The sequence below is a fragment of the Schistocerca americana genome, chromosome 1 (genome assembly GCF_021461395.2).
Source record: "Schistocerca americana isolate TAMUIC-IGC-003095 chromosome 1, iqSchAmer2.1, whole genome shotgun sequence".
Taxonomy (NCBI): domain Eukaryota; kingdom Metazoa; phylum Arthropoda; class Insecta; order Orthoptera; family Acrididae; genus Schistocerca; species Schistocerca americana.
This window is the reverse complement of record NC_060119.1, coordinates 841,016,074-841,031,754: the sequence shown is the minus strand read 5'-3', so window position 1 is coordinate 841,031,754 and position 15,681 is coordinate 841,016,074. Positions and strand designations below refer to the sequence as shown.

Genomic DNA, 15,681 nt, shown 5'->3' with positions numbered 1-15,681 from the left:
GGAACAGAAAGAAGTCACTTGGGTTTAACTCAGGTGGGTAGGGTGGATGAGGAACCAATTCATGCACTATCGCCATTGTTATCGCTCATGGGTGTGGTGGTGCATTGTCAAGAGCACTTTTTTCCGTGCCAGCCTTGGTCTTCTTTCAGCCTACGGAAATTTCAAACGACCCAATACAGAAGCGCAATAGGGTCCAGTTATAGTTCTGCCTTTTACCAAGTAATATATGAAGATTATTCCTTGGGAATCCCAAAAAATAGTGGCCATCACCTTACTATCTGACGAAACAGTCATTCTTCGATGCACATTCAAGAGTCTTTTTTTGTCCACTTTTTTGACTGCTGTTTTGGCTCTGGTTTGTAATGATGGCTCCAGGTTTCATTCAAAAGTTTTTCATAGCAAATTCTCCGGGCAGGATATTATGCACTCGCTCAGTTGCGATGAAATCTGTCTCAGCAATCTCTCGATTTTTTATTCGACGGCCTTGCAATACCACATCATGGATTTGGTCAATGGTTTCCTTTGTGGTGACCTCAATTGGACGGCCGTAGGGCGTTTCGTTTCGATGCCTGTCTAACCACGTTTAAATTCATTAATCCAAGAGTAAATAGTCTTCAATGATGGCGCAAGGTCCGCGTGAACTTCATCCAATTCTGTTTTGATTTATGGGGCTGTCCAACCCTTCAATGGAAATGTTTAATAACAGCACGAAGTTCAGTTACCTCCATTTTCAATCGCAGTCGATACACTAACCAATTCAGATGGCTGTCAACAACGAACTGTACGCAGTACATTGATGAAATTTTTTATACGATCCTTGGAATATTCTAGCTTACCAACCGTGGAGATGCAACAAGAATGTTCCATTCGTTCATGGAAATTTACCAGACTTGTCAAACCACCCTCGTACGTTTTTCTCATCACATTTACTTCTAATCATTATCGTACACGTACACGCTGTTGGCCCAGGTTGTCGAACGACCTTTTGCGACGACGTCTGACGCCCGTTGAAGGAGGCACTGTGAATGCAGCCTTACTGAGGTACACCACGGAAAAGAGGTAAAGCTTAATAAATCTTATATCTCTACAAAGATGTTAAAATATAGCCGATCTCTCGAAAGGCGGGAGCCAACAGCCTGTGGATTGCGGGTCATGCGAAGCTTTAGCCAGGAGCATCAGCCTGCGCCTCGGCAGTTTGCGGCACACCGTCCCCCAGGCCACCTAATGACGGCAGATGGCGCGTGTCAGGTGCCGCCTGTTGCAGGCAGCCCCTCGCTGCTGTATACCTGGAGCCCCTTCCCTTCTGCCCCGCTCGCTCCGCGCTCTCCTCTTGTCCCTAGTTCTTACGCAGCCAGTTGCTACCGGGGCGCGATGGCGAAAACATCGGAGCTGGCTGAAGTAAGTACTCTCTCCCATCTCCGTGTACGCCAGTCTTCTACGTAAACTTTGTCACACAATGAAGAAACTTAGAGCGAGTATTATTTTCCATTTAGTTCCTCTGATCAATATGAAGAAGCTTGCGATTTACAGGAAACGCTGGATTCTGTAAAACGCCTAAGAGCGAGCTACAAAAAGGACTGCTTCTCAAAGCTGAGAGCTTGTTATGACGCAAGCGTGCGCACGACTCTCATTGGCTGGCCTGTGACGCATCGGCTTATCACGCGGCGCAGCACGTGGTCTCTACCCACTACATTTACAAGTGCACTGAGCCGTAGCCGCTGTCAGTGGGAATAGAAAGCTGTAACGGGAACGCTGGTACACTTCAATGGCACACGCTCGTCTTCGACAGGATCACTGTGCATAGATTTTTTTTCGTTCCTATTTACGTATATTTTTCATCAGAAGTAGTAAGGAGTAATCTTGCTGTTGGTTCAACACAAATATGCGCCTGTGATGACAGATATAGGCAAATTAATGGGCAACGAACCTGAAGTGTTGTTACTCAGTAGTCATAGAATCATGGATTTAAACGGAGAGAGGTAAATTCAAGGTCACTTATACCAATTTTCACACGTCGCTCACCAGCTGAAATGAGCATTCTTCTTGTAATTTGAAAGATAACTTCGTCCCCCCCCCCCCCCTCTCTCTCTTTCTCTCTCTCTCTCTCTCTCTCTCTCTCTCTCTCTCTCTCTCTCTCGTGTGTGTGTGTGTGTGTGTGTGTGTGTGTGTGTGTTTTCATTTGTAGCTGTATTCAGATCTGGCGCAAAGTTTTAAAAATGTTCTGAAATAGCCCTAATGAAGTGATTCTCGTCTTTTTAGATGCTGCCAAGTCAGAGTCCCGAAATGGTGATGAATGATCCTTCAGGGTACCAGCAACCTTTATACCTTTCTGGACCTCCAGAACATTCTATGGGAATGAGTGTCAGGTAATATACCGTCACACTTCTTCAAAACATTCATAATAGGAATGTATTATAAGGCCACGCGATTAACGTTTTTGACATTTACAGATAAGAGAGTCATAATTGTTATGTGATTTTTGTTTTGTTATTTAGCTCATCTTACAGCAGTCCACAACCTACGTACACAATGGCAAGCCCAAATCCGCTGCTCATGCAACAGCAGCAGCAGCAATCGCAAATGTTACTGAACCCAGGAATGGGTTATGGTCGGTCACCGCAGGGTGGTAGTCCTCCAGCACCAGGAAGTGCTTCCATCCCTAGTCATGGCCAGGAGAATGCAACAACCAGCGAGGATAGTGATGACAGCACCCCACACTCCGCAATGGTTCGTAAATGATCAGCTGCTGCCATCAAACCACCTCACTATTTTTCTGTTCTGGCATATTGACTCTGTTTCACTTTTCGTGTTACCCTCAAAACTTGCATTTGGTACTCAATAGCACATACACAATAAAACACAAATTACAACAGACAATACATATCTATTATGATCATTTATACCTATTGCAACAGACAATGTGTATCTATTATGATCATTTATACCTACACTTTATTTTCAAAACTTCTGATGCTATTCTTTTACACAACTCCTGCTTTCCCCAACCTATACTGTCTTCCCTAGGTTAATTGCAGTGCTCATTTCGAGTCACTCTTGCAAAACTGTTAATTCCTGTGACTGGGGCATGTGTTTGGTATGTTGTATGGCATTTATGGCAATTTCTTGGTATATATTATAAGTATTCTGCCCACATCCTTTCCCACTTGTCTACATATTCTGTACACCTTTCTGTTCTCCTACGTAAATAACAACTGAACCTATGGTTCTAGAAACTTAACATTACATATTTTACATGATGCAATTTTTTTTTGTTTGCATCCTCAATAAAGCTGTTTTCCTTTTATTATTTACCTAGAAATTTAGTGTGTGTGTAAAAACCAGTGGTACTGCCTCACCTTGTTAATTTATTCCTGATTTTCCTAGTTTGTGATCACAAAGTGCTGTTCTTAAACAACTTAATCATTTTTAACCAATGATCTGTGTCTAATTGAAATTTCTATCAGTAAGATACTTCTTACACATGTCACTGCATTAAGAAAGTTAAAGCTCTTCTCAATTTTCAAACACTGCACTGCTTTACAAGGCAAGGTCCTAAAGGAATGGTATATCCTTGCCTTCATCTGACCTTTCAACTGATACATCCAGCTAGTTCTAAGAAGACACAGAGTTTAATTAGACTCCAAACCACACTACTGTATATGTAATATCTGTATAACTGTGATATTAGGTCAAAAGTTAAAAAAAAATAGCTGATGGTTGTTAAGATTGGCATTGATTAATCTTGGTTATTATTGTCAGATTCTGCACAAGATGCAGCAGCTAATGGAGTTTATATATCAACATTGAAGTGCAGTGCACGTAAGAATGATGGTTTAAAAAAGATGAACAACTTGGAAATTATTCACTTTTAAGAGAAAATGTAGTGTACCATATAGTCAAATTTTTTCCATTGTTAATAGAATTATGAGCAACAGAGTGAAGTTAGTAACAAAATAGAATGTTCTGTATCATTGGAGACCTCTGTTGATGGGTACAGCAAACTTTCCAAAACAAAATGTTAATTTTGCAAGTAATGTTATAATTGAGAAATTAAATGGAATATTAGCATTCCAGATCAAAACAGTGAACTTATACATATCAGTGTACACAAGAGAGCAGTAGCATGTTACCACTACAAGTAAGTACACTGGAAATCTCAAGACAACTTACATACCAAAACTCCCTGTATGAACTGATGCATCTCTAATACCTTTGAGACTAAAATAAATGTTTCCACAATTTTATGCCTAGCTAAAGAATCAATACATGTAGTAATATGCAAGTTCCCCAAGAGAAATATGACAACTATTTCCTAAGCCAAGACACACAGGCAGTAGGTCTGCCTTAATTATATGTTTTGGTGTTACAATCAGTATAGCAATGATATTAAATTGATCTAAGTCTGGCACGGGTATTTGAGTTACAAATAAAAGATGAAAATGTTCTCCAATTTTTATACTACTATACCTGAGATCTTTCCAGCATACTGATGTGTCATCAGCGGGTCGTTTACTTGACTGTAAAACACTTACTTATATTGTTGCTGTAATTATTTAGTCCAGAAGCACATAATTATTTAGTCCAGAAGCAGAATAAGAAAAATGCTGTTTATACTTACATTTTACGGTGGCTTTCCCAATCTGTTCCATAAGAACCTTCTTGGACCTACAATAGTTACGAAACAAGAAAAATTAGTAAAGAAAACTACAACCGTAATATCCAGTAAAGTTAATTCTACCTGTTGGTCATATGGCATTAAATTTCAGAAATAATTTCTTCCTTATTTTTTCAGTACAGTGAAAAAAGGTAAGCTACCCAGAATCTGGTATCAGGACAGAAGCAGATGATGTCAGCGTGAAAGAAAATATTACTGTGAAAATATAATGTTATCCCATTAAGGTTTATTAACTTATTGGTAATGCAGAATCATTAGTACAATCTGAAACTGTGACTGTAAATTGAAATCTAGCAACTAGGCAGCAATAACTACGCTGTTGGGTATCCTCGTTCAATCATTTGCATACAAAATACTGCAGCACTATCCATTTAATCTTCTAGTTTACAGTACCTAAGCTTTACAATAGCAATAAAACATTCACCATTGACTGTTTGCCTTGTTCCCCCTTTTATTTCTCATGTACTGAAAAGTTTACCTGCTACCATACCATATTGTTAGTACAAATATATCAACAAAAACAATAAGTGTTTGAAAATATAATCTAATTGGATAGATAACAAAATCTGCTTACCAAGTGGCTGCAAGAGAACACACACATAGAGATATTTAAATTTGCAAGCTTTCGTGGCTCGTTCTTCTGGCTGAATGGTTGAAGAAGGAAGAGGGGTGAATGAAAAGCATAGGTGAAATTTAGAAAATGGGGAGATTTGGAAATATGCCCACAACTCTGGCTCAGGTGAGACTTACCAGATGAGATGAGAAGGAAAGTGTATAGCTTCTCCAAGTATTTTATGAAACCATCAAGACTATTTTCAAAACGTGTCACCTCAACTGTAATGTGACAGTACTTTTTTTCTTCTCCAACAAAATGACTTCATTGTGTGTAACAATATCTAGCATAGAATGCAAAAACATATAGTCAGCACATGGTCTGTAGTAGCCAGTTTGTTGTCGTGTTTCACTTAAGACGACCAATTCTGCCTACTATAAAGATTCTATTAGCTTGCCAAACCCTCTCCAGTGGCACTGTTAAGTTCCCCACATTACACTTATCCACAGTTTTTAACATGCTGACCACTACAAAGTTGCGCCCGCCACGTCAGAGTCTTAGCACCTGATGCCATGTGGCTGTAAGTGGCAAAAACGGAGCCTGATGTGTGACACCATGGCCTGCCCTGGTGATGAGCATTCATCACCACAAGTGCAGTAGTCAAAATGTTAATTAACAGAGGCTATAAAACAGATAAAAAACAAGGCATAGTAGAAAGACTTGGATGTCATAGGAGATACTGAATTTAACTGATGTAAGGACAAAATATAAAAATGCAGGAATGAAGCAGGAAAAAGGGGAGTGCAAATGTCTAAACAATTAGACTGGCAGGAAGTGCAAAAGGGCTAAGCAGGAATAGCTACAGGACAAATGTGATGATATAGAAGCATATATCACAAACAGAAAGACAGATACCGCCAATAGGAAAATTTAAGAGGCTTTTGGAGAAAAGAGAAGCAGCTGTATGAATATTAAGAGCTTGGATGAAAATCCAGTACCAACCAAAAAAAGAGAAAGGTGGAAAGTGTATTTAGAGGGGACGTACCAGGGAAATGAACTTGAAGGCAATATTATAGAAAGGGAAGATGACATGAGAGATGAATTTTATAGGGCAGTATGAGACCTAAGTTGAAACTAGGCCCTTGGAGTAGGTGTCAGAAGTATTGGTGTCCTTGGGGAACGCCAGCTATGACGAAACTATTCCACCTGGTATGCAAGACTAAGAGACTGGCGAGATGCTATCAGACTTCAAGAAAAATGTAATAATTCAAATTCCAAAGAGAACAGTTTAATAAATCCTAGTTGCAATCTTTATAGGAGAATGGAACAACTGGTAGAACAACGGGGAAAGATCAGTTTGGATGCTGGAGAAATGTAGGAAAATGTGAGACAATACTGACTCTGTCACTTTTCTTACAACATAGGCTAAGGAAAGGCGCTTGTAGGCTTAGGGAAAACTTTTGACAGAAACCGGATGGCTATTATAAGTCTAGGGGCGTGGAAGTGTAGCAGTAGTTGAGAAGGGAGTGAGACAGGATTGTAGCCTATCCCTGATGTTATTCACTCTGTATACTGAGCAAGCAATAAGGAAAACCAAAGCAAAATATGGAGGAGAAATTAAAGTTGAGGGAGAAGAAATAAAAGCTATGAGGTTTACTATTATCAAATTCTGACAAAAATTGCAGAGAGACTGACAGTGCAGTTGAATGGAATAGACAGTGCCTTGAAGTGGGGTATAAGACAAACATCAACAAAAGCAAATAAAGGGTAATGGAATGTAGTAAAATTAAATTGGGCAATGCAGAGGGAATTAGGTTAGGAAATGATACACTAAAAGTAGTAGATGAGCTTTGCTATTTGGGCAGTAAATTAATGGATGATGTCCGAAGTAGAGATAATATAAAATGTAGACTGTCAATCGCAACAACAGCATTTCTGAAGAAGAGATATAGACTTGAGTGCTGGAAGTCTTCTTGACAGTATTGGCCTGGAGCTTTATATTAAATCTCATTAGAGAGAAAGTAAAAGAAGAGACTGTAAATGATATTTTCCAAACAATTTTACCTTCTGACATATTTTGTCCATGTCCAGTCAGTGTTTTAGGAATAGTTTTCTGGGGTTGCTCATCACTTAAAAACAAGGTATTGAATACACGAAGGTGGGCAGTAAGAATAATATGTGGTGGTCACTCACAGGTGTTGTTTAATTACCTCTTCAAGGAGCTAAACATTTTAATTGCGCCTTCACATTACGTATTTTTGCTAATGAAATTTGTCATAAATAATCCATTACAATTTGAGAACAGTAAGGTCCACTAAAGGGAAAGAGACCTTTATTGTGTATTAATACAGCTGTCAATGGCTCAGTAAGGAGCTCAGTAAGCAGCAACAAAAATCTTTGACCATTTGCCCTGTAACATAAAATGTCCGACAGGTAGCAAAGCAAATTTTAAATCTAACCCAAAATCATTTCTGCTGGACAATTCCTATCCCATAGGTGAATTTTTATTTAAAATGTGTTATCCTGAAAAAAACTTGTTTTTAAGTGTTGTTGCATAAGCTGAACTAAAAAAAGGGGGTTTATCAATGTTACCTCTAACCATGTATACATATCCTGTAAACTGATTTGTTCCATATCATTTCTCAAAAAGAAGCATACAACTGGTGTATCTAACTTACTTACTTACTTTCTAACTAACTAATCTTGTATGGAAATGAATCATGGATAGTAAACAGTTCAGGCAAGAAAATAAACTTTTGAAATACGGTTCTGCAGAAAAATGGTGAAGATTAGATGGGAAGATGCAGCCAATGAGAAGGTAATGAATAGAATGGGGAAGAAGAGAATAAAAGAAGGGATTAGTTGATAGGGCTCTTTCGGAGACATCAGATCATCACCAATTTAGTACTGGAGTAGAATGAGACCAAGAGATGAATACAGTAAGCAGGTTCAAAAAGTGTGGGTTGCAGTAATTATTCAGAAATGAAGGTGCTTGTGCAGGAGACAGTAGCCTGTAGAGCTGCATCAAACCAGTCTTTGGACTGAAGGCAACAACAGGAACAACAACAACATAGTTTGCTTTGGTTAAAATCTCAAAATCTCTTGTATTCAAGAGTTCTTTACTTACATTTTTTTCCCACTGTGTGCTAGGATAAACATCATGCAGTTGGTTCCATCAACTGCCATTGTCATGTGTTTGAAGTGTCAGTACATACATTATTTATTTTAATCACAATACCTTAAGTCTGTAACAGAACTTTGTTGGCATTTGTGTTGTAAAACTAAGAGACTTCCCCATGGACATAGTGAACTAGATGAAAGTAAGAGTTCTGAAGTAATTCATTGCACATGCAACACGTTTTTACTGCTCCTGGTTGTGAAGTCAGGTCGAAGTTTCATTTTGTCAGGGAAGTAGTTGTTGCCCTAAAGTGAAATTTATTGATCAGTTTTAACTGCACTTGTAAGTAGTCTAATATTTCTCATTGCTATACCCAAAAAATAACGAGACAAGATACAATATATATTTCCTGGGGTATTCTGTAGGCTTACATTACGAACTGGTGGAATATGGCTAACATAAGGCTTTCGCAATGCCAGTTCGTGCAAGTATTTACCAGCGCCATTAAACTGTTCTGTCTGTGTACATCGTATGTAACGATTACGAGAAGGAGTAATGAATCTTTCCGCTTGTATTTAGTGCCATGTAGAAAAAGCGCACCAATTGTTTGATGGAAGTATTCAAAAATTCAGTTTCACTGCAATATCTAAAGATAAAAACGTACCGTAATTGAAAGTATCTTTCTCAGTATGATACGACGACCTAGTCATCATTTCTGACTAGCGTAATAAGCTAGTATACATACATTATACTCGAAATGCTTTTATCATACTGTCACTAATTTTGGCAAAATTTCGTCAGTGGACTGCTAGCAAATTCGTCACTTAATAGAATCTTTGGAAACTCCCAACATTATTATAGCAGGCCAATAAAACGATTCTCGGTGATAATGGCGGTACTAGAAGATTTTCTCGGTTGTCTTCTTCTATGATTTCGAATAAAAGTTTTGATAAAAGATCAAATTCGCTCATCTGATCGTTCTGTGAGTACATATTTAGTTTCAGGACGTGTAAGTACTAATCTATGAACTTTCCTTTTCTGTTCCAACACGTTATTCAGCGCCAGTTTTGAAACGAACAGAACATTAATTTTAGCAAGTTCTGAGCAGCCGTATTCTGAAGATAACTTAATAGATGAAATGCGACAAGTCTTATAAATTTCGTTGTTAAGTTGTTAGTTGCTATGGGTTATTGATAATTTCAGAGAATGTATTTATATGCATCATCGTTTAGAATAGTTGTATCACAAGCGCAACGGGTCGTGTTGCCGTTTGCATTTGGGAGTATTATAATGATTACAGCGCATGCAGAAGTAATTTTTTTGTCACCTTTTATGGAATATTACAGGCATTTAGTAAGAATGAAAGACAATAGTCTTTGACGTGATCTGCAGCGAATAACAGATAGGTAACGACTGACAAAAAGTATACGCGTGCTTCGCAGCACGTTAAGGAGGAAAATTGTAGGAAATAATGAAGTCCTCAACATTTTATTATCGTTGCGATGTTGTACACACGCCCTCTATTTCAAGCAGATGCCGATAATAATAAGGCACGTTCAAAGCAAAGGGTTAACGTAGCTCTTGAAATGTGCCAGAGCTTCTGACCGGGCCAACGTAGCCCTGTTATTAAGCATTCTAATACTAATGGTAGCCAGTAACGGGAAGATTCAATTTTTCAGCCCAGTGATGCTTATGATTGCGGCCGTTTCATGATGTTCGAACATATGATGCGTTCATTTCACACGTTAATGCACTTCCATCACATTTCCTTCAGCTGTCATCTAAGCCATCATAGCGCTTTACATTTGCTTCAGCTGTCATCTAAGTCATCACCGCGTTTCACAGGAAAGTTTCTCATGATGTATTTGACGTCTGTAAATGATCTAAACGATAATAATTGTGACAAAATCGTATACAAACGATTGGGAACACTTGATTTTGAGCTACTTTTGCGACTTTAAGCTTTAGAGGCGTATTATTTCAACAGCCATCCGCTCTATCTAATCATTTGCCTTTTGCTATCATTAAAGTCACCACTAGTATTCAGCTGTAAAATCAGTCCAGGGAAATGAATAAGTAATGAATGGCCTGGCTTGTGAGCAGTTGTCGTTTTCATTGAAGTTAAATCATTCGACCAAAATTACCAACGACATATCTATTTAAAGCCATCTTCGACAGTCATCGATATAAATATTTTTTGCAATAGGATTCTTAGGCAACGATCGAAAATACCGAAGCTGGTGCATGGTATCCCACATGCTCTGTAGGTGGTTTGGACCGGTCTAACCACTCCAGAGTCGTGTTGATGAACTGGATTGCTACAACTTTGATGTGGGAACTGGAGCATAATATTCAGCTACCAGGAACTATACGCTAAGACAGGCAGCTGGAGAGGCACCCCCGTTGCCCCCCCCCCCCCCCACCCCCCCACCCCGCCAAAAAAAAAAGAAGTTTGTGAAACTTATTATGAATCTGTAAATTGGTTAATGTGTTGATGAAGTGCTGCTTGACTGACTGAATGCGTTGTTACACAATTCCTGAAATGCTTTTTCAAGTGTTGAATCTCTGTTGACATTGCCATTAAAGGATTAGACAGCTTCCAATTTAGCTGAGGGAATAATACCTACAGCTTGCTGGTAGTTCGTTGAAATGTCCTCTTTTTGAGGAAGAAGTTAAAAGTAGCAAGTGATAGCCTGTGTTTCCTGTGTCGAATTCTCAAGCTGTGGCATTTCTGCAGATTAAGAACTGCTCGCTAAAGCAGGTCTCCCAGTTCGAAACCTCATCAACAATTTTTTTAGCTTGCCTTAAATGTTGAATATATCTATTTCAGATGGCTGGAATGAAGCGACCATCTCCCGAACCAGCAGACAATGGCATGTCCAAGATCCCGAAGAAGCCCAAGGTCCAGAAAAAGAAGAAGAAGAGGGACCCAAACGAACCTCAGAAGTAAGTATTAAACACTGATCATGATTTTGCAAAATGACTAGCTGCATTCGTAATACCTGCAGAATTCTTATATATCCCAGCACTGTGATTTGTTATACTTTGTGGACAGTTACAAGTAGTAAGGCTGGTAAATTAAATAATAGATGTATAAAAAATACCTCCGTTGTTGTACGGAAGTAAATGTTACGTGAACTTGGGCCCTAAACGTGGAGCGACAAACTTTGACGACTGACACATGAAACTTAGATTCATGAGTCGTTCAGTTACACAGCAGTAACTTCCAGAATGGTAATGAACATTTACCTGATAACACAACTTCATAAAAACCGAAAGCAAAAACTGATAACTAGCTGCAATTTCAATCTCGACGAAATTGGACTGCCAACGTACATCAAACTGCTTTCCCTGCCGCCACATTACTTCGCGTCAGTGCTTCTCTCTTTACGTTTAGTTTTGTTTAAAGTCGTAACGGTATTGCTGTGAATAAGCCTCCTGCTTGTCTCCTTTCTGCTGTTCTAGCAGTTGTTTCACCTTTACAAATATGATCATTCACTAGCGTTTGATATTTGTTTAGTTTGTTCGCTACATTTAAGCAAGTAACAAGATTTTCGCAAAAAAATTATTTGGAAGGAAAGATGTCAATAGAATGATTCGATATAGTTTGAAGAAAGCAGCTGCCTCTTGGTGGCATGATTTAAGAGTTGAGATTTTTTCAGTCACAATTCGTTATTTTGTTACCTCACCAGCTCACTCTATCGTCTTTCCCGACGACCGGACCATGCCCATCTCTGAACTTTCTTTTTTAGTGTTGAGCTAGCTAGGCGCCTTATGCACGTAGTTTCTTATGTACAACTTGTTTGGCTAGTGATGTTGACGACATAGTTATTAACAAGTTTTACAGATGCTGCCGGCTGTGTCCAGTAATAAAGACACTTTTATTCAGACGAAGTTGAAATTCATTTCATTTACCTCGCTTTCATTTTACTTCGCAACAGTTCGATATACCGAGCGAGGTGGCGCAGTGGTTAGACACTGGACTCGCATTCGGGAGGACGACGGTTCAATCCCGCGTCCGGCCATCCTGATTTAGGTTTTCCGTGATTTCCCTAAATCGCTCCAGGCAAATGCCGGGATGGTTCCTTTCAAAGGGCACGGCCGACTTCCTTCCCCGTCCTTCCCTAATCCGATGAGACCGATGACCTCGCTGTCTGGTCTCCTTCCCCGAAAACAACCAACCAACCAACAGTTCGATAAGCAGTTATTCGACAAAAAATTTTGCAATAAACAATTTTCATACATAGAAATCAACTCATAGCGCGTTTGGAGAGCAGTTTTCGAGATGCCAGAAACTGAAGTCACGCAAGAAGTTTCTGCGTCGTTTTATATTAAGCTACAGTGTATGTAAAGAATGGTACGGAATAACAGTTGCTACAATTGCGTATATTGCCTTGCACCGAGAAGCATCAATATGTAATTGACGCTAGCAGCCCCTGTAAGGAATCAGAAAATGCACAGCGGTGCGTGCTGCGAGAATGACGTGTCCATGTCCGTGTGTCATGCATCAGATACGGAACAGTATTGATCACAGGGCATTTAACTTCGATGGGACTCCGGCCTATTCATTACGTCGTACCCGCTTCCTGAAAATAACTCACCGTGTCGATAATGGCGGAGAGTGTCCAATATCTTCTTCCTCTTCAAGCCATTTGTTATCCACAAACTTATAAATAAACGTCGTTAGTCTTTCAACTACGCAGCGATCTGTAAGTGATGGCTCCTCTTTCGAGTTTTTGAAATATGACTGTTAATATTTTTTATTTCATATTTATGGCGTCTGACGCCAGCGTTTTCGTATTTTACTGAGGTATGAAATGTAACGTCGTTCATCATGTTTGCTATGGCAGTCACTAGTTTTTTTCATTCCATCTCTGTGCACATTGTTAGTTTAATGAACCAGAGAATTTTTTGAGCCTGCAATGGCTGGACGCCTTTCGCTTGTCGTGGAGAGTGTTCCAGGAGTAAGTATACATACGTTAATTGATGGTAGTATGGACGTTGCAAAATCACAAGTATGTGTTTCGTTCTCAACGGTTTCCTGCTTATAAAAACCGAAAGTAAAATGAACTGTATAAATTTTACCACTTAGTGAATTAACAGATCATTGATTTTTTTTTTAATTACGAAGAACCTTCCACCGCCAACTTAAAAGTGGATTTCGCTGCTGCTCTAGGCACGTGATTTATTGCTAACCTCTCATGTGGCGCACGCTAAAATTCAGTGGACGGCTAGAAAAATAACTAACTTCCAGACAGTCTTCCAAAAATTAAAATATACTACTCGAAAATTTGGTAACTGATATAGATCATTGATGCCAAGTAGGGCCGGGAAAATGGGCATTCTACTAAATAATTTGAAGAAGCAGCAATTTGAGGTTTACAAAGGGCAGTTGCCGTCACGATATTCGTTACAGGAGGCGTATTACAACTGTGGTAGATCATCTGCGGTTATTATGAAAACTAGTTATGTTACATAAATGATACATAACTTGTACAAGGTGATGTGTGATATTTTTGGAAACGAACTCTCACATTTCGTCCAAATAATTTCTTTCAAGCCGGCCGAAGTGGCCATGCGGTTAAAGGCGCTGCATTCTGGAACCGCAAGACCGCTACGGTCGCAGGTTCGAATCCTGCCTCGGGCATGGATGTTTGTGATGTCCTTAGGTTAGTTAGGTTTAACTAGTTCTAAGTTCTAGGGGACTAATGACCTCAGCAGTTGAGTCCCATAGTGCTCAGAGCCATTTGAACCAATTTCTTTCAAATACAAATTCGATTATACGTCTGCATAGGTAGGTTGTTCAAGAGCACTTCGCAGACAAAGCCATTAACACGGGCTCAAAACAGTACCCACGGGTGCTTTATGCAAAAGATCAGTCATGTAAATTGGATACAATCAGGTCTGGATGCAGGAATCATTGTATTTTGAGCACCCCGCAAGTAGGTGCACCGAGCAAGATGTCGCATTGGAAGGGACTGGACTTGCAGTCGAGAAGATGGCACTTAAAATCTCCGTATAGCCCTCGCAATTTTTTTTATTTTTTTTTCCAAAATCACCCAAGGCAAATGCTGGGATAATTCCCTTAAAACGGACGCAGATTTCCTTGAACAATTCGAGCCTGAGACCTTTCTCTGATGAGATCGTTGTCGACGGGATATCAAACGCTAAACTTCATTTTGTAAGCAGGTGCCTTTTTTATGAGCACACGTTTGGCTGCTTGTTGTTAAGGATGAATGTGCGTACATATAGGTAAGAGACGACGCGATTGGTTGCCGTCAGTCCTTGCCGTCAGTGTTGATTGGCACTCCCCCTATAACTCCTGCAATGTAATAGTTTGAAATGCGTGTCGCTGTATGACTGAAGGTGGGCTATAGCGCCGTCGACGGCTACCAGACGGTGTTGCTGCTTCCCAAAGGTGGATCCACCAGTAACGGTGGAAGACCCTCAAAGAATGGTTTGCTACGCAAATACGGAAGCTGCCATAACGATAGCAAAAGTTATTCTTTTGTTCGGTAAATGGTTCCTGTGTAAAAAAAAAAATAAATAAATAAATAAATAAATAAATAAATGTTGTGCCAAACATTTTTGAACGTCACAAGCACAACGGACAAGTATCATCGATAATGAGCTAGGCACAAGCTATCTCTTCCATCTGGGGCAAACGGGTAAAAACCACACAAATCAAACAGAATTCTGAATGTTATTTGAGCCCTGCCAAAATTAAACCAACCTATCAAGTACATCTTCGCAAAACTTTGCCGAGCCTTCTGTATCTGGATAAGAGATTGCGCTGTTCGCTGTCTAGAATGTTTTCTGATGTCGATGCCCTCATACAAGTTATTAAAAGACGGCAGCACAATCAGTATCAAAAGCAGGCTGATTGCGCCATGAAATGCAACGGGCGTCCTCTTCAGTCATCGCCCTAAATCGAAATTTTCTTCAATAGCGGGCATTAATGGGTCCCTGGAACGACTCCCATCCTCAAGAGTGTTTCTTTCTTGTTTGCATTTGTCGAACCAGGCAGAACACAAGTCCATAATAGAAGAGCACCAAATGTACTCGTCTGAAGCACTAATCTGCCCTCGGGCAAACTATGCACTAATAATAACAACAATAATAATAAATCTTCGAAGAAGAGGCTACCGTTTAATCTTTGCTACCGACAGGACTGAATACCGTGCGAAACATAATACGAGTTGGGATCTGTCGGTAGGCTTAAAAGCCTGTCATATTGAAAATTTTTGTTAGTGGTTCCTTTATACGAAGGCTTAAGAAGATATCCACGAATGGCGTCCCATTCGGTAATTCGCCGAGTGCAGTTCTGTTGTAGAT

At 39.7% G+C, this 15,681-nt stretch overlaps 1 protein-coding gene across 6 annotated transcripts in view; it reads left to right on the top strand.

Annotated features, from left to right (window-relative positions):
- LOC124613262 (TOX high mobility group box family member 4-B-like) overlaps positions 1 to 15,681 on the top strand; it is a 487,372-nt gene that overhangs the window by 436,053 nt on the left and 35,638 nt on the right. For 5 of the 6 annotated variants that reach the window (XM_047141983.1, XM_047141956.1, XM_047141969.1 and 2 more), the window contains 3 exons: positions 2,260 to 2,366; positions 2,496 to 2,727; positions 11,177 to 11,292. In XM_047141983.1, the coding sequence (XP_046997939.1) occupies positions 2,260 to 2,366; positions 2,496 to 2,727; positions 11,177 to 11,292 (455 nt within the window). Of the gene's footprint in view, positions 1 to 1,368; positions 1,399 to 2,259; positions 2,367 to 2,495; positions 2,728 to 11,176; positions 11,293 to 15,681 lie in introns of those variants that run through there. The other variant, XM_047141991.1, reaches the window with a different exon arrangement.